The sequence below is a fragment of the Erpetoichthys calabaricus genome, chromosome 5 (assembly GCF_900747795.2).
Source record: "Erpetoichthys calabaricus chromosome 5, fErpCal1.3, whole genome shotgun sequence".
In the NCBI taxonomy this organism is placed as follows: domain Eukaryota; kingdom Metazoa; phylum Chordata; class Cladistia; order Polypteriformes; family Polypteridae; genus Erpetoichthys; species Erpetoichthys calabaricus.
The window spans coordinates 28,916,411-28,943,149 of NC_041398.2; the positions used below are offsets into that span (position 1 = coordinate 28,916,411).

The 26,739-nt window shown below is 38.4% G+C and overlaps 1 protein-coding gene across 1 annotated transcript; it reads right to left on the minus strand.

Moving 5' to 3' along the window:
* Positions 1–26,669, minus strand: LOC114651580 (oocyte zinc finger protein XlCOF6-like). Its single transcript, XM_028801404.2, has 3 exons — positions 26,469–26,669; positions 17,232–17,823; positions 1–2,434 (listed from the first exon to the last, which is right to left on the minus strand). Exons 2-3 carry the CDS (start codon positions 17,788–17,790, stop codon positions 825–827), a joined length of 2,169 nt encoding a protein of 722 aa, XP_028657237.1. The 5' UTR covers positions 17,791–17,823; positions 26,469–26,669; the 3' UTR covers positions 1–824.
* Positions 26,670–26,739: the final 70 nt, after the last annotated feature.

The following is a 26,739-nucleotide window of genomic DNA, read 5'->3' on the forward strand; positions in this document are numbered from 1 at the left end:
TGCTCTGGGCTGATGAGACAAAGGTAGAACACTTTGGTCACAATGACAGATGTTGTTTAGGCAAAGGCAAAAACAAAACAACTATTTGACCAAAAAAACTTCTTGCCAACTGTAAACACTTATGGCTCACCATCATAGAGCTCCCCCATGAATTCTAGATTACACTACCAGAGAGTATAAAGAGATAATGTGAAGCAACCTGTTAAAAGGCTATAGCTGAACTGCAAGTGGGCGTTACAACAGCAAAGTATCAGCTAAAGGCATTTAAGCAAATCCACAAAAGACAACATGGAGGTGTATAGAATGGCCAAGCCAAAAATCTCATCTTAAAGGGGGTAGATGGGGAGTTGCTTAAAGGTGGTAGGACATATAAGAAAGATGTCAAATGCTACACTGCTGACATGTGTTGATAAGGCTTCTCCCCAGTATGAAATTTCTGGTGGAACTGAAGCTAGAGTCTGTTTATAAAGCGTTTTTCACATTCAATACAAATTTGCATGCTGTCTATCATATGCATCCTCTGGTGCAGCTATTGATTATATTTGTCAGGGGTGTACTTAATTTCCATTTCTTCCTTTTGTTGAAAAAATGATTACTGTAAATAATTTATATTATTCTTTGTTAAATTAGCCCACTTTTATCTATCAGCATTGCTGAAGTAAAGATTAAATATCAATACACACAAATGTGTAACGTGTAACTTTAGATGGGGTGTACGTACTTCTTTACAGCATTCTACATCCAAGCCACTGGGGCTCCAAATGGCTTAGACAATTTCAGCAGCTACAAATATCGTCATCATTCCCTGCCACTATTACATCCGTCTACTTCTGTTGGCCGATTCTCTCTCCACTATGAACCCTCTTGTGACGATGAAGACTGCTGCTGAATGTGAACCCCTTGCCACATTCAGTGCAAACAAATGGCTTCTCTCCTGTGTGAATGAGCTGGTGAATTTTAAGGCTTACTTTCTGAATGAAACATTTCCCACATTCACCACAGTGATAAGGTTTCTCCCCAGTGTGAATTTTTTGGTGGGACTGGAGCTTGTGTTTGTTTACAAAATGTTTCCCACATTCATTACAACTATGTAGACCATCTAATGTATGTATCTTCTGGTGCAGCTGCAAGTTATATTTAACTGAGAACTTCTTCCCACATTCAGAACAAGTATAGTATGGTTTTTCTGCAGTGTGAATTACTTGGTGTCTCTTAAGGCTACATTTATCTTTGAAACTTTTTCCACATTCAGAACAACAAAATGGCTTTTCTGCTGTATGACTAACTTGATGCCTTTTAAGGCATGATTTACCTTTAAACCGCTTTCCACATTTATCACAGCAGTAAGGCTTCTCACCAGTATGATTTTTGTGATGGAATTGAAGATTATATTTGTTTGTGAAACTTTTACCGCATTGAGTACAGCCAAACGGCTTCTCTCCTGTGCGAGTTACCTGTGGATGCATAGGGGAAATCTTCTTTTTGAAGCCCTTCCCACATATCACAGAGCTGTAGGGCTTTTTGTCCATGTGAACCCCCAGGTCCAAATGAAGACTACGTCTCACCTCACATTTGGCAGAGCCATACGAGTTCTCTGTAGAGTGAATTCTCTGGTGTGACTTCAAATTATGTTTCAGCATGAACTTTTTTCCACATTCATTACAGCAATATGGCTTCTCACCTGTGTGAATTCTCTGGTGTAATTGCAGACTAGATTTCATTGTGAACCTCACCTCACATTTAGAACAGCCATGGGGCTTCTCACCTGTATGACTTATCTGGTGTCGCTTAAGCCCAGATTTTGTTTTGAACTCCTTTCCACACTGAGAACAGCTAAACAATTTTTCTCTGATCCCCTGATGTCTTTGCAATGAACCACCTTCTGAGAACGTCTTTCTACGCTCTGTGCAGTAACGCAAATTGTCTCCCGGATGAAGACCACTACTGTGAATTCTTTGGTGGCGTTTAAGTCTATAGTGCTCTGTAAAGCTCTTTCCGCATTCAGTACAGCAATATGGCTTCTTGCCAGTATGAATTCGCTGGTGTGACTTGAGGTGATGCTTAAGGACGAACGTTTTTCCACATGCCGAACAGCAAAATGGTTTTTCTCCTGTATGAATTATCTGATGCCGCTGAAGATTACTGCACTTTGAGAACTTCTTTCCACATTCAGTGCAGCAAAATGGTTTCTCTTCCATGTGATTCTGAATATTAGGTCTTCTTAAAGCATTATCATTATCAGCATGTAGTCTCTCTTTAATGATAATCTTGTGTTGACTCCTCACAGATGCTGGCTCAAAGGCACTTTCTCCTGCCACATTTTTGCTATTTTGTGCAATTCTTATGTCATCTTGAAAATGTTCATCTGCTGGTTTAGACACATTCAGAGCGTGAGAGAAGATATTTTCAATTTCATCTTTCCATGTCTCATTCACTATGAAAAATAAAATAAAAATAGATGTATTCATTATATTTTTCTATGTGAAGAAAAACAGAAAAAACAAATTACCTGTACTAATGATCCAGATAACTACAAAGCTCATATGGATGATGTATATTAGATACATCTCTTCATTCACCTTTTTTCTAAACTGCTAATTCAAAATATCAGTTTCTCCTAGGCATCATGAAAGATACTTTTATTTAAAATTTATTATTATTATCATCATCATCATTATTATTATATCGTAGCTTCATTTTGTTTAGCTTGGGTGCTGCCATTTTCTGTTTTTTTTGTCATGATTAACACCATATTGTTTACCTATGGCCATTCACAGTTATTAATGATGTATCATGGGACCTCTGACATTAATAAAACAGTCACTAGAAAACATTCTTTACATACAAGTTTTGAAAAAAATATTTGAAAAATCAAATCCTTGCCTTGTGGTTAGGGAAAAGGTCATCAGTCAATTTCAGAACTGCTTTGTTAATTTTGACGTTGACTTTTCACATTTGGGCTTGGTTTCACATTTGATCTCCTTTTGGTTTGACCTCAGCATATTTCTCAGAAAACAGATTATGAGGAGCAGGCTGCAGTCATCTGCTGGCCATATATTCAGACAAACCCTTTGGGAACACTGTGTCTAGCTAATTAAATCATTACACAAAAAGGTTCATGAGGAGTCAGTGCAAGCACCTGGAATAAGCCGAGAACCAGCGCTGGAAAGGATGTCAGCTCAGCACAGGCCACATTACATTTCTTCTCAATGTGACACTGATCTCCACACAGGTGTTCTTTTCACCTGTTTTGTACACTCTCACACCATTATTACCATTTGAAAGAAGGCTGGTTGGTGTGCTCCAGGGTTTTCACACTCTGATCCTGGAGGCCCGCAGAGAGTGCAGGTTTTCCTTCCAGTCACTTTTGTTATTAGTAACAAATTAATAGGCCTGTGGGAAGAAACTGATTCACATAAGAATCTTGATTCTTATTGTTTACAATTTAAAATCCATTTACAAATTCCAAAAATTGCTATGTTAAAACAAAACTGCTGTGTGATCATACAAACTGACAGAAAAGACAGTGCGCCACAAATTTGTGCACAGATGATTGAATGCACTTTGTTACCATGACTAACATAACCACAAAGTCTGCCTGCTACCATTCACCCTGTCAGGGGCAAAGTGTGGGAGGCGATATGACAAGACACCTTTTTCATGCAACATTAACATTACATAACAATACTACTTAAAAAAATCACACATACATCCAGTGCCTTATTCACGTAGTATAGCCTTTAAAAAGTGTGAGAAATAGGCAAAGGCAAAAACTTACCTTACTTCAAGATGCATTATTTAATGTGCAGGCCGTGTATCCTAGACTATGAGCTGTGGTTTTATATTTTTATCATGTACAAAATGGCGATTAAAGTTGAGGTAGGTTTATGCGTATTTGTTAAATACATCTTGCATTTTCACAATTAATAATTAATACTGTTGCTGTTTGTTTAAATAAAAAACAGACTGCAAAATATCTAGACAAATGACGCAATCTCATTTGCTGTGTGTACCTTAAGTACCAGAACTGGGTGTATTTATTTCAGCAATCAAATAGTGTGGAGTCTAATGCACTTACAGGTCTCTCTCTATTGTTAATGGCCATGTTTCCTGAAAAATTAGAAGTGGGTTGCTGCTACTACTAAAAAAAAATTATATAAATAATGAAAAATCATTAATCATTTCCCTTCACATGCTTAACATTTCTAGAAATTCATGTTATGAAAATTTATATCCAATTCCATACCTACTCTCTGTTTAAATGACATCACAGCTTCATGTTTAGAGAGTGGCCTATCTGCAACTTGGTTGTGGTATGCTGTTTCATGCATGCTGTACAGAAACTCCCAACTTAAGTTGTATGTGGTATGTTTAACAATGTGCTGTGTGTTCTTTTCTTTTTCTTTTCTTTTTTTTTTTTTTATAGAATCCTTAAATCTTTATTTTAATTTTTTTCATATTAACGTTGCTCCTGCAACACAAATTTAACTGTCATGGATTTATTTATCATACATGATGTGTGTTCATAAGAAGAAATTAAAAAGAGAGACCATGACTTGTTATTATAGTTTTTATTAAAAAGGCAGCTCAGCTTATTTCACCACAGCTTCTCAATGTGCCATGCAGTTAACAGACATGTTTGCTGTTTACATATAACAGATTAAAAATTAAAACCTGGGTTTGCAAACCTGATCACCTACAAAGAACAAACGTCCTTTGAATCGGCAGTTTCACTTAGCTCTGTTATTCAGCTTGTGTGGGTCATCATAGCTATAACTTTAAACTGCTTTGTGCCAGATAATATTAAAGTAGTCATGTAATACGCCACAACAATTTCAGACTTAATTTCTAAGCTGGGTAAATCTCAGGAACCTAATATTTTTTGTATGTAATAATTTAATGTTGCAAGTTTTCCATGAAATAAAAAAGTATGTCAAAATGCTATAAAATGCCACCAAATGGCACTTCAAAGTAGGAACAACTTCAGGTGCTTTACATTATATTTGTTCAAATCCTTATTTCATTTTTACTTTCACGTATACAAAGTATTGGAATCGTCCAAAAATTCAACCTCGAGAATTTGATGAATCTCGACGTTTCAGACCTCCCTGAGTCTGAAAATACAATTTTTGGAATTATGTCTTTGTGTGTGTCTGTGTGTGTGTTTATAAACACGATAACTTGATTACACTTTCACTTTGGTCAACCAAGTTTTGCATACAAGTATTAGGTACAAAACGTTGATTTCTATCAACTTTTGGGATATTTCTGCTAATAGGAAGTGGTACTTTACCTTTTATTCATGCAGCTGCAGAGTCTGATTTAGTCAAATTTATTTTTATAATAATTGTTCAATATATTATTAATTTGATTTGATTTGTTGTTGATGGTTCTTTAGTGTACACAATTTAAAAATATAATCATTGTCTTGCAGTTTACTCCTCAAATATCCATCCCCATATTGGAGTATACAAGAAAGTCGAGGGGAGACCACTCCCGATTTTTATTCACAGAAACCATTTTTTAATTGAAATTCCTTTTCATATTTGCTTTTATTATTCTTAACTTATTTACTTTAATTGTTGATTATAGTTATTACTAATACAATTTTCTTAATTATTTTTAGTTACCCAGATTAAGACTAGAGAAAATTGCAATAATCATCATAACCATTAAGCAAATGATTTAAATTTAATGGAATCTGTCAAGGAACCAAAATAAAGGTGCTCCTGCTACTAGATCAAATTTTTGTGACAAACAGTTAGGGGTCATTAAAAAGCCTTCACATTAACAAACATGGTTATTCCATGTGGGGATGTGTGATGGTTCAGGTTGGCTTCACACTCCTTGGCAGTTTCTGGGAATCACTTGAATCCGGAACCGCCGATAACATACTAAGGAGGACCCATGTAAATGAGGACACACACAGTCAGCAGAAGGTGCACGTGCTTAGTGCCTTTATTTACAAAAACAGCATCCAAAGTGCAGTGGAGCCAATAAGTAATTAAATATTCCAGGATAGAAAAGTCTGCGGTGGGTTGGCACCCTGCCCGGGATTGTTTCCTGCCTTGTGCCCTGTGTTGGCTGGGATTGGCTCCAGCAGACCCCCGTGACCCTGTGTTCGGATTCAGCGGGTTGGAAAATGGATGGATGGATGGATGGAGGATAGAAAAGTGAGCAGTGGAGGTTAAAATCCTATAAATTCATTAAAAATGAGGTTAAACTACATGACAGGAAGCACAATCCCTGGTGCATCCCTCTAAAAAACAACATTTCCTCTGCTTACTCCAGATGGAATCTTGCAGTAAGAGGGGACGTCCTTCCAAATAGGGACAGCAAACCCTTTAAAATCCAGAGCTGTGGCTCCCTGCTGCTGACCACACCGAGCCTCACTTCTCAGACTCCCAATGCCACTCCTTGGCCTTACGGGGGAGCCCTTTTGAGCAATGGGTTGCTCCTGCTCCCTCCAGGATACTCAGCTGGAGCGACCCTCTTCAGCCCCTTTGAGGACCGGCCATGCACTCCTCTTCAAAGCGCTCTAACCAGCTGCCTACCTCCTCTCTTAATGCATACTGGTTTTCACAATCCTGCCATTTCTGTCATATTTTCCTTTACTCTCTATCTTTTTCCCCCTTTCCTTTCACCTGTCCCACTTTAGCTCCCTTATAAAACCCTGTGGGACACAGGTACAGAAATCATGAATCTGGTGCTAATGATGGAACAGGTCAATTCCACACATCCATCCATCCATTTTCCAACCCGCTGAATCCGAACACAGGGTCACGGGGGTCTGCTGGAGCCAATCCACACATGCACACTAGAATACAGGATCATCCGCTCACACATCTCTCTCTGGAGAGGCTCTGCCATGCTTCCTACACTCTACCTGAAAACATGAATGTACTACTCATGTATTCATTCATTCATCTAAAATGCATATGCCATTGATCTGCTATATCACAGAATGTCAAAAGAACCAATACTTTGGAACCAAGTCAATACTATAATTCCACAAATATAATGTTTTTTTTTTTTTTTTTTTTTTTAAACACAGAATTGGTAGTGGCGCAGTGGTAGTGCTGCTGCTTTGCAGTAAGGAGACTGTGGAAGATTGTGGGTTCGCTTCCCGGTTCCTCCCTGTGTGGATAGCGCTTTGAGTACTGAGAAAAGCGCTATATAAATGTAATGAATTATTATTATTATTATTATTAATTATTATTATTATTAGTTCTGAGTGAGAGTTGGTACTGTATTTAGACATAGCTGCAAGAAGACAAATGACTTAGAAAGGCACAATCATACATGAGGAAAACGTGAATAAAAACTGCTTATAAAAATAGCTCACAGTGGTGATGCTCCAGCACTGTATTAGCATGTTAAAAAGAAAAATGGCAGAAGTTATTCTTCGAGTTCAAGGCAGGGGAATTTCAGCACTCTACTGTGGGAATGAATTTATCAAAAAAAGCAAAGCAAGCATGCACTCACAGGCTTTTGTTACTGCCACTTTCATCCCACCGTGTAGTCATTTCAGACATAGATCTGTGTGTCATTGAGAGCAATGATGTGAAAGATAACATGTAGTCATTTAACTTGTAGTATAACAAAATTATAACAGGAGATGAAATGATGGCACAATGAATCACTTTTAATACAATGGCAAACACAGTCCTAATAAAGGAAAGGGGGCTTTGCCTTCAATCACAAATTGTAATGTGCATGCCTACAGATGTACATTCAAGCATCCATTCATTTTCTAATTGGCAACATAGTAATAGTACAGGGGGGCAGGAAAAAACTTAACTGTGGGATGTGAGATGAATAACAGTTATAGCAAGTGAAAACTGAAGCAACTTTCAAACCAGATGGCTATTTAGCTTAATATGTACTAGACCTATATGGTGAATGGAATGCAGTCTCTCAGTTAGCAGTAACTGAATATAAGCAACATCAGTCAAAGCTTATTTTCTAATTCTGAATTTATACACAGACATACAAAATAACAAAATACAAGTCATGTACGATAGCTAGAAAACAGCAAAACAAATACTGCTTTACAGGAGTTTTCAAATTAACAGACTAATGTAAAATTGAAAAGTTTGATTTTATACGGGAAACCTTAACATTGGTACAAATGTAAAAAATAAGAATTTGGAAAATTAAAGCACCTGGAGTTTGTGACACTTGAAATTTAAGTTAATTTGACCGATTCAGTAATTATTACTCTTTAGTAAACTTTTAAACTAGATAATGTTGTAAATGTAAATCTTACAATAGCAAATTTTACAAACCTAACAGAGTGACTCTCTGACAAATCAAATTTTGATTTTCAAAAGCATGTTTTTTTTTTTTTTGTAACAACAACTTTAAACAGTTTGTTTAAATGAAAATATCCTGGATAACTTTTGAAGTCATTAACATAACCATGCTTGTCACACTGGGAGAATCCCGACGTGTATCAAAAAGTAAATTTAATCCCTGCATAGTAGAGACAGAGAGAGAGAGAGAGAGATTAGAAAGCCACTGTACAGAATAAGTATTGATAGATGGATAGATAGATCGATAATCAATACTTTATTAATCCCAAGGGGAAATTCACAATTATTTATGAATGCCAATATTATTTTACTTAAATGACAGGATGGTAACTACTTAAAAAATATACCACAATTTTAAAGCTGTTCTTGTTGTTAGTATTTATATATTTTACTGTATATTGCATTATAGAAAAAGGTACAATATTGTTCACTTGAACAATGGAGGTACCTTTACCTCCATTTTTCTAAATGAAACGGACATCTTTTGACTTAATTTCAACTGCAATGTGTTTAAGACGTAGAACCCTTAATTGTTTTTTTATTTCTTAACCATTATCTAAAGCAATAATTAGGTGCAAAGTGAACCAACAGATAACCTGGATATCACAGCTTTCTCAAACTCACTTTCTGGAAGGCCAACATCTTCAGTCCAACAGATTTCTTAATTAAAGGGCGATTTTTGCTGTTAATTAAACCCATTGTTTAATTCTACAGCTTGTTTAGTGCTCTCATTCCAACACACCAGTGATCTACAAGACTCACTCCCCTAAACCCCCAAGATCAACATTTCTAAAACATTTGCTTCTCTTTCTTAATATTGTATTAGCGTATTGTACTGGAGAAATAAAAATTGCCATTTTGTGACTGCAGACAACTTGTTTAGAAACGCACAATGGACTGCATTTTCTTGCTACATGTTCTTCTCAACAAACTAGGATGAACTGCAAATGAACTTTCTGTACCTTTACTCACAGATGCTTCATATAGAGCAGCACTACAAGACCCTATGAGAGGCACAGAGAAACTTTTTTTTAAGGTTCTGGGTCGCACTTCTATGCATTTGACCAAATCTATGCAATTTTTCTTTCATCTTATCAGAGCGTGTAACTTATATTATAATCTTAGGTCAAAATGGCTGATCAATTTATGAATCAAATGCCAGCTTGAATGTCACTTTTCCCAAGGGAATTGGGCATAATATAGATAAACACTCTTGGCAAGATAAGGTTGTTTTGTACTCACTTTTATGTTTAATCCCTTTGGGACAAGATGCCCATCACCAGAGTAGTCAGCCAACTATCTGAGTGTAACATTACAGGGTACAGAATGCCATGTGTGAAATTTGGCATAAAGGAAGCATCACCCAAGGCTCGAGAGAGAAAGAGACCATCCACCATTAAAGATGCTGTCCATGCATCAGCTCAACAAGACACACCTTCTCTGACACAGATGTTTCCTATGGTGCTTCTCTTCAGCTTCCATATTTAAATAAGGTATTGTTCACACTTGTTAACTTTGGAACAAGATTGTATTTTTTAGCACTTTACATCTAGATTTTGCTATCACTTATTATCTATTTACATTATTCATTAATTTCAGTTATATTGTCTGCTGCTAACATGCAATTTTAGTAAACACTACTTTGCTTTTCAAATTTCTATTCTTTACACATTACAGGTGACTGAAGTAATAAATTACATACAGTAATGTTGATGTGGATAGACTGCCACTTTCTTTCCCACAATGTTAGCATGCTAAGCACAGACTCCACCAACAGTGAGTAGTATTTAAAAGGAATAATGCAATTTTGGTAAGTAGCCATAGGCAAGATGCATCAGCCTCCAGTGTCTACAGGACACCGGTCTGGTCTACTCAAGCTATTGAATCCCAGTGTGGAGTGCTGAGGAGTGAAAGGATGCGCAGGGATCACTCTTAATTACTGCTTGGGTGGATAGGATCTATGTGGGTGTGTCTTTCTAGGAAATTGTGTTAAATTCAATATGCATGAGAGCAGGATAACCCCATAACGAATCAAGCTCACTACATGATAATACACTCATACACTGCATGATAGACACACAAGTGAACATAAGATCAAGTTAGATGGTTACCTGTTGGTTCACTTTACATCTCATTATTACTTAGGGAAAAAAAGTAACAAGGGTTTTGAATTCTGAAAAGCAAGTTAATTAAAATTGAGGTAAATTCTATTAGCAGAAATAATTTGTTACTAACTAAAAATGTGATGCACCAGAGTTATAGGTTTAGACCCATTCCATGTGGACCGGACAGTGGAGAGTTCATTTAGGAGCAGCAATAACAAATAAATGCCAAAGTACGCACATTAGTGCTGGGCGGTATACTGGCTCATACCAAAAACCGTTTTTTATTTTTGTTATGATATGGATTTTTCTTATACCGTAACAACGGTTTAAATTGCCTAAACAACGTTCGGAACGTGGCGTGGCGGTAAACTGTTTAAGGGGGACCTTTTTCACTGCTACACCGCTAAACAAGTATACAATGGAGTACATGCGTTAGTGGAGGTACTGCGTGGTGAAAATGGACAGAGAACATTCCGAAATTGAAGCTGTAGCAGACGATAAAGTTGAACATGATGACACAGAAGAACGTTTGCTGGAAAAAGGAGTCACGTCTGTTGTCTGGAGATACTTTGGATTTAAAAGGTCGGATGTGGACCATTATGTTCAAATGTGTGAATACTGTTTCTATACTACTGGATAATACTGCAAGCCAAGTTGTATTTTTTTCAATACTGTGTAATGTACCTGGGTACTGTGTAATAGTGTGATGACATGTTGACTTTATTCTCAACATTTCCACTTTAATCTCGACGCTTATGACGAGAATAAAGTCGACATCTCTACTTTATTCTCACCATTTGTCGATATTAAAGTCGACATGTTGACTTTATTCTCGTAATTTGTTATTAAAGTAGAACATCGTAAACTAATCTTGATCTTAAAATGAATATTTAATTTACTAGATTTTCTCAAACCCTGTCATAAGCTATGGAGCACATTAAATGCTTTTTGTTAAGTGTTCCCTGAGCCATGTTAATCGCAACGTGCTTCTTAAACTGACTTCCTCTTGCACTAAGAGGAGGCGCAGACAGCACACAGAATACATAAATTTCATGATATTCCTGCTCCCTGAACATTTAGAATGCTAAAATAAATACTTGATATAATTTTCATGATGAAATGCATTAAAGCATGTATTAATCATGTAGGGGCATGGTGGCGTGGAGGTTGCAGTGCCGCCTCGCAGCAAAGGGGTCCCGGGTGTTCCCTGCTTTGAATTTGCATGTTTTTCTAGTGGGTTTACTCGGCGTGCTTCAGTTTCCTTTCAAAGTCATGTAGGATGTGAGTTTTGTTATGCTATATTGACCCTGCTAGTGTATGTATTGCTCGTATTCACCCTGCGATGTGCTGGTGCCACGTTCAGGATTTCCTCCTGCCTCGCACACAATGCTTGCTGGGATGGGCGCAACCCTGAATGGACGGCATAATTAAACATGTATAACAGAGATTTTTTTAAGTTCTGAACACTCTGTGGTCTAAGTTTATAACTAGTTTTAATTTCACAAGGACGTTTATCGTGTGGCTATTGGTTATGTGGAGAAAGAAAAAGGAAGGATAGTAACTGGGGGTTTAATATGTCAGAAGGAGACAGCATGCATGCAATAAAGAAAGCCCGCTCAGAAGAACATCCATTGAATTCTGTGTTCGTGTCTTTGACCACCAGATCATGAACCCAACATTTACACAATATTTAAGTTAAACCTGTGCGATACCCATTTCATACATCCAGTTTTTTGGAGCCTCGTCACACCTGCCATAAAGTTCTCTACACTGAACGTACACCTGGGGACCTCTTACTGCGAGGGAGTAGCACTACCGCCACACTACCATGCATGTTTAATACCTGTTTTAATGCATTTCATCATGAAAAATTATCTTAGCATTCTACATTTTCAGAGAGCAGAAATATCATGAAGTGAATGTATTCTGTGCGGCGATCGCTGCCTCTTAGTGCAAGAGGAAGTCAGTTTAAGGAAAGCGTAGCGATTAACAACTGGGTCGGGGAACACTTAATAAAGCATTTAATATGCTACATAACTTATGACAGGGTTTGAGAAAATCTCGTGAATTAAACATTGATTTTAGGATGAAGTTTAGCTTACGACATTCTATTTTAATGACAAAATAAACTACGAGAATAAAGTGGAAATGCCGACTTTAATCTCAACATATAGTTTTTTTTTTCTTCACTGTGTCCATATTGTTTTTTTCTTCACCGTGGCCCTAATACAATTCCATAGGGCTATACCACAAATAGCATTATAAATGCAAGATGCAGTTTTATTATTTATGTATATAGCTTAGCTTGAAGCAAAGTCCATATTAATGCAGTTTGCCTTAATGATGGTTCAGTTGGTAAAGAGGTCATCACCAAGTTGCACTTGTTTTATTTTATTTTTATTTGGTTAATACTGTGTAATGCACCTGGGCTTGAAGTCTTGGAAGTAATAGTATTATAACTGGAAGTTGCACTATTATTTATTTTATTGTTAATATTTATTAGTTTAAATATTATGCAGTTTAATGATGGTAAAGTTGTTTAAAAAGTCACTTTAACATGTCAGTGGACAGAGATTGTTAACATTAACAAAGTAGTTGGTTTACAAAAAATATTTACTATTTATTCCTTTTCTAAGACATGTTCAGTGCAATACAACTTTTGACAAGCACCTCAGTCTAAATGCCTCTTTGGATGGTTGAAAATATGTTGTCAAATTTTAGTTTTAAGTTGTTTGCAAATATTGTTCAATAAAAAGGCTCTATATTTTGACTGCATCTGTCATGCAATGTGATTCCTTCTCTTCATTAGTGCCACCCCCTTGAAAACTATCACTTTATGGGGCCATGCAAACCTGTATTAATACTTGTGTGCACATTAACATGTTTTATTGTACAATGTACAATTCTCATGACAGTGGAATAGGTTATTCTTAGCCAGTAACTGCAGTGGAAAATGTGGTTAACATCCACTCATGCATGGGGAAAAAAATACCGTCCAATACCGTGAAACCGGTTAAATGTTGAAAAATACCGTGATATAGAATTTTGGTCATACCACCCAGCACTAACACACATGATAGATTAACATTTCTGAGTGATTTAAAAGTCACTTGGCTCCGAAACAATGATTGCCACTTTGCAAACTACTTCACTCACACTACATATTACATGAGTAAACACCGTATACGGTATGCTTACTTTGACAATGTACAAGAGCAGGAACGTGAATATTTGAAAAGAAATCAAATAAATATTTACACTATACTTTCTGAATGAGAGAAAACTGTACTTTCCCCTATAATAGCCCTTATGATATATCAAGTCCGCTGCTAATTGGGGAATTGGCTGACCATGCCACATACGCATGTGGAGGCAGACGGATCAGCCAGGCACCTAAATGATGCCACAGAAGGAGGTTGCTCTACACACGTACCCAATTAAAAAGCAGATGATAAACAAGCTTGTATGGAACAGAAGGGAGAGCAAGATCGGAAAATAAATATGGAAGACAAAGAATGAAGGTTAAAGAAGGGAAGAAGACAGAAAGATGGAAGTGAGAGAGAAGCAGTGTTAGATGGGAGGAAGCAAATGGACAGGATTGGTACCCCAGAGAGAAGCATGTGTCGCCAGCACTCAGGAGGGGGTGGAGGGGTTATGACCAGGTAGCAGGAGCAACCATCACACTCAGAAGTGTGCTCTCTCCGGAAGAGCAGCAGATGCCGGACAGCACACTTCCACCATGTGAAGCCATTCAATAGTGGTGGCCACAGAGTGGAGCAGGGCTCGGCGGCTCCCCGTGGAATGCTGTGGGATAGGTGGCGGAGAATCAGGCCGGTACAAAAGGTTGTCTGTGCCTGCGGGTAGATGTCTCCTCAGACTGCAAGGTCCAAAAAGGGCAAGTTGAGGAGACATCAGTTTTAGAGGGGCACCAGAGCTCTGAACTGGAAAGGACCATTTCCTGTACTGTGTTTTTTTTAACGCTGTTTTAATGGATTGTGTATTTGATTGGTTTTAACCTCCACGCACTTTTTTATTGGATTATTTATTTATTGACTGTTTGATGAACTGCACTGACTGAACACTGATTTGTTTTTTGATGGTTTTTAATAAAAGCATTTTGCGCCTTTATGCACCTACCCATTGCTATGTTTGTGTGTCCTCATCCCCTGGCTTATCCCTCAGGTATGTTATCAGTGGTTGCAGGTTCAAAAGGCTCCCCGGAAGGATCTGGTAGCATAGGGCTGACCCGCATCCTCACAGCCCTATGAAATGCAAGTAAGAATTTCACTGTATCCTGCATATGTGAACGTCGTGGTATTAATAAACAGCATACTGTATATGATGTATTCATCCCCTTAGAATTTTTCATATTTTATTACTATAAAGCATTGAATCACAGTGGATTTATTTATTTTATTTTTTTTAAACATGCTTTTTTACACTGATAAACATAAAAACATTATGTGAAAGTGAAAACAAATCAGTTTTTCGAAATTAACTGAAAATATAAAACACAAAATAAGTTTTCACCCCCTTTAATATGACATGTCCAAATTATTACTGGTATAGCCAATTTGTTTTATACATCTCAAAATTAGCTTAAATACAGTTTATCTGTCTGTTTCAACTGACTGTAGGCTAAATGCACCTATACTTGTAAACTTCGACTTGTGAGGAGTCAATATAGTTGCCTGACCTACACAATGAAGCTAAAAGAACACTCTAAGCCAGGGGTCCCCAACCCACTACTGGGCCGCAGCCGTCTGACAGCCGGGCCGTGAGAGAACTGCAGGCAACGGAGACTCACTCAGACTTTTCAGAACGCTTGGCGGGCGGCGCTTTGCGGCAGCACAGAGAGAGGAGAGAGACCGAGATGAGAGAGTATTACAACAAAGTATTTTATGGTCCCGACAGTTTCCCCATATGACACGAGTCTATAGAAATCGCGTTACTACGAAGTACATTCAGCAGATGCTTTCATTACAACGAAGTGACCTTGAAATGTCTGAATGAATCATCCACAGAGCAGTTAGATCTGTGGTCGCAGCTCAGATGTGCACGTCTGCACAACGATCCCCAAACAGAAACATTGTAAAAAAAAATTCTTTCTTCGAACTTTCCTCGTACTGTTTTTTTTTTTTGCTGTTTTTGTTTTCTGTGGTTTTCAGTGATACCTTTTGCTTATTGCTTGTCAACATTTGAAAAACATCCATTGGAATTTAACTCATTGTCACCCTCCTATAGAAACGGCAGACACGAAAAAAACGATAACAGTGTTAATGTTTGTGATGTGCAATCTGTTGGAATGGCAAATGCAAAGCATATGTCTTTGTTATATGCAAAAAAAGAAGAAAAATCTCAGGTTGCAAACGTATGCGAACTGCTTAATAACTTAATAATAATAGAAATGTTATGTAAATTGTGTATAAAACTGCCCCCCCCCACCCGGTCCGTGGAAAAATTTGCATCTAATAAAGTGGTCCTTGCTGTCAAAAAGGTTGGGGACCACTGCTCTAAGCAACTAAAAAGTACAGTACGAGTCAAGGGAAAGGAAACAAGAAAATATACCAACTCACTGATTACCCAGTTAAATCAATCAATGAGGATTGGAAAGAGTATGGTATAGCTGTAAATCTGCCTAGAACGGACTGTCCTCAAAAGCTGAAGATAATGAGTCAGGGAGGCCACAAAGAGACCTCTGAGAACTCTGAAGAAGTCACAGGCTACAGTGGAGACAACAACTGTGCATAACTACTTTGCCAGTTGCTGCTTTATGGAAAAGGTAAGCCATTGGTTTTAAAGAAAAAGTAAAAACATGCACATGACATCTCGGCTAGATTTTGTCAGTAGGTAAATGGCAGACTCTGAAGTCAGCAGGAAGAAGGTTCTATAGACTGATGAGACCAAAATTAAGTGTTTTAGCCAAACACTGCACACTATGAAAAACATCCCATTCCCACCATTAAGCACAGTGGTGGTAATGGCATACTGCGAGGATGTTTCACTGCAGCAGGCCATGCAGAGCTGGTGATGTTAAAATACATGTACAGGGAAATCCTAGAGGAAAACCTGATGCAATCTGCAAGAAACTGGCACGTTGGGAGAAGATGCGTCTTCCAGAAAGACAATGACCCCGAGAATAAAGCCAAAGTTGCACAAGAATAACATTAAAAAAGAAATACTAATGTTCCAAGTCAGTGTCCAGATCTCAGCTCAATGGAGAATTTCAAGCTGGACTTGAAAAAGGCTGTTCACTTACAATCCTTACGGCCGTCATGGCTGCCAAAGGTACATCTACTAAATACTGACTTGAAACAGATGAACATTTATGAAATTGTGTTTTATATTTGTAAATAATTTAGACCATTTTGCACAGATCTGTTTTCACTTTGACATTAAAAAATTTTCATTTATTGATCAATGACAAAAAAGCTAAATTTAATCCACTGTGATTCAATGTTGTCCAACAAAAAATATTAACATTTTCAAAGGGTTTAATAATTTTTATAGGCACTGTATATTGAGAACCATTTTGGGGAAAACCAAATATAAAACCTCTAGTCAAATTGTTCTAATGTTAATGAAATATTGCTAGGCTTATACCATGTGAACACATGGAACAAAATGAGAGACAGTACATCATGCTTGTAAAAGCTAGAAATTTTTCATCTCCCTCTCAAACCAGAATAATGCAGTCCTTTCATCAAGGTCAATTCCACTTCAGGAACATTGTGTACTGCAATACCATCCAATGATACAACAATAACATAAATAGATCAGTAATGACAGATCTTATAGTAATTCAACTTACTTGCAGAATGAGCTGCCAACTCTTCCTCCTGCTTTACAGCTGTATGTTCTTCCTCATTCTTTGTCTTCTGTAACTTTGGAAGCCATTGCCTGTTACATGCAGATTCCAAATCAACTGCCACTTTTTGATCTGTAAAGACCCCTTCACTTAATGTACTCATAGATTCATGCTTTATTGTTTTGATGGGTTCACATGTGGGCTGACAATCCTCTTGTTTAAGTGTGACACTTGTGTCATTATGTTCATTTTTAAAAAGACCATATGCAGGGTTAAGAGCACAGTCATATTCACAAATTTCCTGTTTAATACATTCATACCCATGGTCACAATGTTCCTCTTTAATGTTTACATGCTCCCATTCACAGTTCTCTTCTTTAATGAGGACCGAGCTGTGCTCATTATCCTTCATCTCAGAATGACCCATGGTCAATATAATTTTATTATCATTCTTCTCAACATGATATGAGCTGTTGACACTGGTTTTATCTTCACCTGTAGTGTATCTCATCTCTGATGCATCTGGCATTGTTTCAATGGACTCCTCTTTAACAGATGCCATTTCCTCATCTGGGACAGCTTCCAATTTATCTGACTGAGAAAGACAAAACCATTTAAATGGTCAAATTCTTTTATAAACTCAGCCTAATTTCTTTCTTAACACCATTTGACAATTATGTTACCTTTAGGATGAAAAAGTACTTAAAAAAGCCTGCAAAACTCTGGAAATAGGTCTTGTGGACAGACAAGACAAAGATGAACCTGTATCAGAGTGAAGGCAAGAGCACAGTGTGGAGACAAAAGGAACTGCCCAAGATCCAAAGCATACTGCCTCATCTATTAAACATGATGGTGGGAGTGATATGGTATGACTTCCAAAGGTAGCAGTTGCATAAATGAATTCTGAGGTGTATAGAAATATCTTACATGCTCAAATTCCAGTAAATGCCTCCAAACTCATTGGAAGGCACTTCATCCTACAACAAGATAACGATTGCAATCAAACTGATAAGGCAACACACTTAAAAAAAAAAAAAAAAAAAAAAGAAAGAAAATTCATCCGATTTAATTCCAATTAAGCAGGGCTTCAATATGCTGAAGAGAAAACCTAAAGGGACAAGCTCCAAAAACATGCAGGAGCTGAAGACGGCTGCAATAGAAGCTACGCAGAGCATCACCAGAGAAAATATGTCTTTGTCCCAAACATTACAGGTTGGATGGGAATCCCGACTTGAAATGTGGATGGTTCCACACCCGGACGGGAGGTTCAGAGAAGGCAGAAGGGCATCCCAAACAGGAGAGCGGAAGGAGCCAGACCTAGAAGTGATGGCTCGAGTAAAGGACAGACAGCCCACCAGATGTCGTCGCTGGGGACTCTTTATTCCATGCCAGATGGAAGTGGCCTTGGACGTCTATGCACAAAACAGAACCAGTAGGGCATGCGAGGAAGTGTAGTCTGGCAACACAGCCCTGCTGGAGTCCATGAGTGCTGCAAGGGGGCATTGCAGAGAGATGCACTCCCTAAAAAATGGACTTCCATATGACCTGGAAGTACTTCCATCGGGCAGTAGCCATGGCACTGGAAGTACTCCCGGGTCCTTAATAAAAGGGACCACACACCCTTATCCAGGCGAGTCAGAGCTGGGAGGAGGTGGAGCAACACTCTACTAGAGGGGGGATAGTGCAGTGGTGAGGAGAGAGAGAGATAAAGAACACCCGTGTTTGTGCTACTTTTTGGAAGTATCGTGTGGAATAAACCTTCTATTATTGGAACCCGGGACTCGCTGACGCCCCATGTTCCACTAAATATATATACACACACAAAGTTATGATTTTTAACCTTTGCACTGATTGTACTGTATTTCTCAGTTTATTTTAATGAGTGTGTTTCAGTTACTTTGATATAGGTTTAACAAGCAGAGACCACCTCCTAGAACAGAGAAAGGAAAGGTAACTGCTTCCATTACTATGGCAAAGAATAAAAGGCTTATGAATGAACCTTCATGTACTCCCACTTTCATGCTAAAGCTCTCACTGTCTTAATACACCGTACTGACAGTTGACTTAGCACTATAGTACATGGACATGAACACCTTAACAAGCCATTTTTAAGCTCCCATAAACTGCATTCTCCAGATCATGACTTCCCTCTGGATACAGTCAAATGTTTTTTCTAAATCTACAAAAGCAAAAAATACTGAGTTGAATTTCTCCCGATACTTTTCTGAACCTGTTTTACAAGAAAATCCCCTTCGTGGAAAAATGTATTTTATCTATGTTTATCATTCCTTTGATTATTTGACCTGTTTGACAGCCTTCATTTTGTGTCCTAACAGCTTGATAGACCACACAGCCCATAGAATCCCCCTTCTCCTTATACACTAGTAGTAATAAACTCCTCCATTCCTCTGGCACCTTAACATCAGCCGCTGACTAGCGAGTGCCAGTTCCAAGAATGGATAAATTGGTATTGGTTGAAGATTAAGTTGGTCATACAAGCCTGCTCCAATTCATGCTAAATAACTAGCAAAAAACAGTTCACAACAAAACCCAAAAATAACGTACCAAAACTGTGACAGTTTCTTAGAGGGAATCTCTGTTGCCCTAACCAAAATTGGTGTTTTGATGCTATATCAGAATTCTATGAAAATCTTTGAAGAACACAAGGAATGTAGCTTTAAGAATAATAATTTAGAAATAACAATAACAATAAAAACACAGCAAGGCAGAGGAGGGGACTAAGCAACTTAAAAGTTCGACGTCTCAGCTAATGTGCTATACTGCCTATTGTAATTTGGTCTTTCTTAATTCTTTATATAGTTCCACATTTAAATAAAAAATGCTCTTTTGAATAATTATAAAATGTGCGAAACCAAAAAGATAAAGATTTGTCTACAGACATTCACTCATCCATAGTGTCCACACAAGGTCACAACTCCCTCCTTAGCCCCACCCCTTTCAGAAACACAAGTCTGACAAATTTCGTTCAATAATTTTCCTGTGAATTACTAAATTTAAGGTTTAATAATCTTGTCAGTGAGGCTCTGTTTCTTCTTAAGCTGACTTCCCTCTGAATGGATTTATTTGTGTTGTGTTTCTAAAATGTTACTCACTGCCTGAGATATATATTACAACTTTTCCAGTCTTCAAAATGTTACACTTTCAAATTAATCACAGATGAAAACAATCACAAACGTAAGCTGTTGCGCATTCATGAGAATGTGGGCACTGCATTTATTGTACTAGAATACTGTTATTGTCTGATGTAATCTTCATCTGCATAGTTAAGTTACACTTTAATATTATATATTATATATTACAGAGAGCTGGCCGAATGTTGGCTATCAAATTAAGAAGAACATGTTCATAAGAAATAAAATCTTTACAACCAATAACACTAAGTAGTTAAGTAGTAATGATGTGTATATGATTAAAATGAGGGTGGCATGGTGGTAGCGTTGCTGCCTTGTGACAAGGATGCCAGAGGCTGTGCTCCCTGTGTGGAGTTTGCATGTTCTCCCCAAGTCCATTTTCCTTCCACAGTCCAAAGACATATAGATTAGGTGAACTGGTATTGTTAAATGGGCCCCAGTGTGTGTGGGCTGGTAACAACATTTTAACAGAGACCCACCATATCAACAACTTCATTAAAATGGCAGGCTCAGTTATAGAATGCCCTATGGACCCCTGGAAGTCATAGTGAAGGAGAGAATGAAAACAAAACTGAGTACCATTATGAATAATGGTACACATCTACTCTCCGATTCATTATCACAGAGTAATTTCAGAAAAAGGATTACTCAGTATTAGTGTATATAGAAATGCTTGTGGGGCTCTTATAAGGCCTCACTGTGACTATAACGAGTCATTCTGGTGCAAATTTGTGAAGCTGGTTGTTGTTTGCCACAATATTTAATTTATTGATCATCTGTAAAAAGTCAAATTTCCCCCAGGGGATAAAGACCCATCTACCTAATTTTCTTCTTGTCTAGGTCCTGCTACCACAGTATTATTATAATTATTATACGAGCTGAGAACAAACACTGCACACTTTTTGTATAATGAATCTATACTAATAAAAGGCAAAGCCCTGACTGACTGACTGATTGACTCATCACTAATTCTCCAACTTCCCGTGTAGGTGGAAGGCTGAAATTTGGCAGGCTCATTCCTTACAGCTTACTTACAAAAGTTAGGCAGGTTTCATTTCGAAATTCAAAGCGTAACGGTCATAACTTGAACCTATTTTTTGTCCATATACTGTAATGGACAGGGGCGGAGTCGCGTATCGCGTCATCACGCCTCCTACGTAATCACGTGAAACGCCTTGGGGCCAATCTGGAAGAAGGTAGCACAGTGCCTTGATTTAAACAATTCCATGTCTTGGTGGGTTTAATACTGTGTAAGCATACATATTAACACATGTGCAATTAAACGTGTGCATTTACGGGGTGATTTCTCAGGCTTAAAAGCTCGCCTTTTATTAAAAAAGTAAATGCAAACTGTTTTCATTCTGAAGGGCACAAACCACGTTGGATTTTGTAATGATAGTTGATTAGTAAGGTCTATTAAGGGATACTTACAGAATGATTAGTAATGCCTGTGAATGCCGATGCAAGTAGGAGAATGGGCGTGAACTAAAGAACGAGTAGTAACATGTACAGTAAATGTCTCTAAAGTCTGTCTATTAAAAAGTTATTATATCTTTCAATCCTGTGTATTGATTAAACTACGAACCTAACAAGATCACTACATGGTGTCAGAAGTGGCGGATTGGAAGAGGAATGTGAAGAAGAGGTTCAGCTTTTGAACGAGTCTCGTGTCTGTGAGTAACCCGAAAACGTGGTCAGAAAGCGCTAAGATGTTCTAGCAAAAGAGAAAAAAAAATATGGAAGGATTACAGCCCCCACCAAATCTCCATCCATCCATCCATCCATCCATTTTCCAACCCGCTGAATCCGAACACAGGGTCACGGGGGTCTGCTGGAGCCAATCCCAGCCAACACAGGGCACAAGGCAGGAACCAATCCCGGGCAGGGTGCCAACCCACCGCAGGACACACACACAAACACACCCACACACCAAGCACACACAAGGGCCAATTTAGAATTGCCAATCCACCTCACCTGCATGTCTTTGGACTGTGGGAGGAAACCGGAGTGCCCGGAGGAAACCCACGCAGACACGGGGAGAACATGCAAACTCCACGCAGGGAGGACCTGGGAAGCGAACCCAGGTCCTCAGATCTCCCAGCTGCGAGGCAGCAGCGCTACCCACTGCGCCACCGTGCCGCCCACCACCAAATCTCCAGTTAAAGGGAAATGTAGCTGAAAATTGGAAAAGATTTAAACAGAGATTCGAGTTGTATCTTGCTGCGATTGAAGCAGATAGGAAAAGTGAAAAAATGAAAGCGTCTATGCTTCTACATGTAATTGGCGAAGAGGCGCTAGAGGTGTATAACAATTTTCAGTTTGAAGAAGATGGAGACAATATGAAATTGAACAAAATAGTTGAAAAATTCGTAATGTATTGCAACCCAAAGCGCAATGTGACGTTTGAGCGGCACAAGTTTTTTTACATGTTTCCAGAAAAGCGGAGAAACAATAGACCAGTATGTGACAGAATTGCGTAATAGGAGCTGTTCTAAGAAGAAACCGTCAAGACATCAAAGGACCAATAACCTCTAATCAGAACACTAACACCAGCGAAACAAATATTAACGAGAAAACAAGTATAAATCAGGAAAGAACATCTCATCTGCAAACACAATTAACCAGAATATCAAAATGTCAAGTAAAACCACCAGAACGACTCATTAAGACATGTTGAGGATTAAAGGAACATTTTCAATTAAGAAATGCTGAATTCCTTTAACAGTTGTGCTTTTTATACATAGTTTGAATGCTGGATGTATGCCTGAAATGTTCTGGATAGTTCAGTTGTTTGAAGTGATAAAGTTTATCGAAGTAGCATTTGAAATGTATAACATTACTAAGCTTATAAGTACTGCCTTACTTCTCATTAAGAAAGGAAGGTGTAATGATACTTGATTTAAACGATTCCATGTCTTGGTGGGTTTGCGTAGCTTATTGTCAATATCTTTACACCTGTTTTTAAGACATATTGACTGAAACGGGCTTTCACTGTATCGCGGGTTTTTTAAATACAAGTGATCGCCCGCCTATCGCGGAAGTTAGTTCTAGACCCATCAGTGACAGGTGAAAATCCGCGATATAGAAAGACCATATAAATAAACATTTTTATAGTTTAAGCCTTAAAATACCCATCCCACACGCTTTAAACACATGTAAACTTATAAAACACGCTTTGTTAACACATATGATATGTGGATGTCGGACTCAGGATATGAGTAACATCTCTCTATTATAAAACATTTTAAGTTCATGCAAGGCAAGGCACAGAGACAGGAAAACAGCTGCTGTACAGGCTTATTGACATGCAGAGCGACAAGCAGCACAAAGTCCACTTCTCCTTAGCGTGCATTCAGCAAGCCCGCTTCCCCACCCCCCTCACAACACGAAGTGGCAGGAGCGTACCGCGCCTCGGAGAGGGGGGTTTGAGCGAACGTGCGTTCAGCCCTCACACACACACTCCTCCTCCTCCTCCTTCAGAACGCGCAAAGCGACAAGCAGGTATTTTGGCAGAAGCAGCACAAAGTCCACCTCAGCTTAATGTGCGTTCACCTGCCCCCCTCTTCACAAAGCGAGTGGCAGACACATCAATGTCTGATCACTGCGTGTAGTGTTGCTCTGCGGTGTTAAGAGTGTAGAAAGTGTTTATGAGCATAGTAAGTGTTTATAAGAGTGTGGGAAAGGTTAAAAAGACAGACAGAAAGGTTTATAAGAGTGTGGGAAGGGTTTATAAAGCTTTAAAATACATATAAATAATAAAATAAATATAGGTCGGTACTTTGCGGATTTTCACTTATCGCGGGGGGCTCTGGAATGTAACCCCCCCGATAGGTGAGGGATGACTGTATTTCTGTTTTATTTAAACCTTTTAAGTTCGTATGCATAGCCCCATTTGGCTGTTTTAGTTTTTTTTTTTTTCCTTTCTTCAGTAATATTTAATCTCCTTAAAGAAAAACAACATATGCATTTTACATTTTTGTATACTCTTTAGTAATATTTTAGTGTAAAAGGATAACTAGTATTTAAACCTTTTATGTTACTTTATAAAGTTATTTTACACAATGTTGAAAAATTAATAAGAAAGCTAAATATTTTGGCAGCTGCTGCTTTAATTTTCAATGAAATGAAAAATGCTCTCCAAGAGAAAACCTCAATGAAGAAGAAACAGTTTGCACTATCTAAAAAGGAGAAACCCTCATTTATAAAGGTTTGCTGCAGATGACTTAACTGAAAATAAATGAATAGTTCCTATGTGTATAATACATATTTATCTATTTTACTTATGCCTTTATTCCAGCAACTTGCAACATCTGAGGTACAATTTGTTACATTACTTTTGTTTCTTGCAGAACAGGCAGGTGAAGTGACTTCCTCAGGGTCACACAGTGGTGTCAGTATCAGGATTTGAACTGACAAGCTCCTGGTTTGCTGAAATATTACCGGAGAAAGAAAAAAGATGAAAACGGGCAAATGGGGCTATGCATACAAATGTCCATCCATCCATTATCCAACCCGCTATATCCTAAATACAGGAGCCAATCCCTGCCAACACAGGGCACAAGGCAGGAAACAAACCCCGGGCAAGGTGCCAGCCCACCGCAGGGCGCACACACCCACACACACGGGACAATTTACAATCGCCAATGCACCTAACCTGCATGTCTTTGGACTGTGGGAGGAAACCAGAGTACCCGGAGGAAACCCAGACAGACATGGGGAGAACTTTCAAACTCCACACAGGGAAGCGAACCCGGGTCTCCTAACTGGCACCTTTCACTGCGCCACCATGCCGCCCGCATACAAACTTAAAAGGTTTAAATAAAACAGAAATATATACCTTTATTTTTACTTCCTTAACTTGTGGAGGGTGTATCCTGTAGCAAAGCCCTAAGTTTTTTCATGAAAGCCCCTTTCAGTCAATAAGCCTTAAAAACAGGTGTAAAGCTAAACTTGCAGCACCGCTATTCGATTACACTTGCCTAACGCCTCTCCTAAGGGAAGATACTGTGGGATCTAGGCATCAGTCAAAGCACCAATCACAGGCCCGATTAGAATGCGGGAAGCTGTGATTTGTCGTCTCCCTCCCATGTAACAATCACAGCCCGTGTTACAACGCACTATGTATGTATGTATATATGTGTGTTTATGTATGTGTTTATGTATGTGTATATTATATATATATATATATATATATATATATATGTTCATACGTATAAATATATATATGTATATGTAGATATGCGTATATATATATATATATATATATATATATATATATATATATATATATATATATATGTTTACATAACCTCTTTAACACACTACTTCTCCGCTGCGAAGCGCGGGTATTTTGCTAGTAAATAGCTAAAATGGAATGCGACCTCCATTGCCCTAAACCGCTCATTGTTACACTTGTGCTTATACTCATCGAAAAGAAGTTACCTAACAATTTCTACCATTTTTGCAACAGATAATTAGCTTGACAATAACGCACTTCCCGGCACTACCACGTTAAGTAAAATCAACTGTGCAATAAATCCTTGACTGCTAAAGACAAGTTCACGTAAAGAGCAAAGTAAACGTTTTTAAGGTGAACCGTGTCGCTCCAAATGCAACTCGACCACTAATCATGCAATATCTGGTTGCGTAGGTTACATTTCTTTTTTTACAATTGGTCGAGGTGAAAGATCAGCATTGCGTTAGATCCCGAAGAATTCAGGTAGCATTGATTTCTCCGAGTTGTAAGCCTCGGAGCTCCAACTTCGCAGAGAGGCCGGCGTGACATTTTTCAGCTCTGAAACTCGGCTTTATTTTCTGTCCGATTGCACATGAACGTAGCATAATACTCTTTACATATGTGGTTGCAGAGCTATACGTGTGTAAAAATAAATTCCTTTATATTATTTCTTAAACATTATTCTCAGCACGGTTTACTTACTTAAATACTATAACAAAATGCTCCAAGTAGATTGTGTACTGTAACACAACCTCTATCCTCTTTCTTAACACACCATACAGTTCATTCTAAGCCTAGCTCGAGACACTGTCTCCTCCCATCTTTCCCCCGTGATGTTAATTCAGGACTCACCAGCCGCGCTGCGGAGAAGGAGAAAAAATTGCAAGAACTTATCAAGCGTCGTGGTGAATGACATCAGACTTCTTTATTCAACGACGAAAGCGGGGTACAGGTACAAACTTTCAAGTTAAGACAGCGACAGCCGCACTGAAAAAAGACGCATGCGCAACTCTCCACTTTTTCTAAACACAGTCGGGAGAAGGCGAGTCAACCACTAGCAGCCAAAGCCAGGCGCTTTTTGACCCGGAAATACTATCGCGGCTGCGCGCGTAAGCTTCAATTT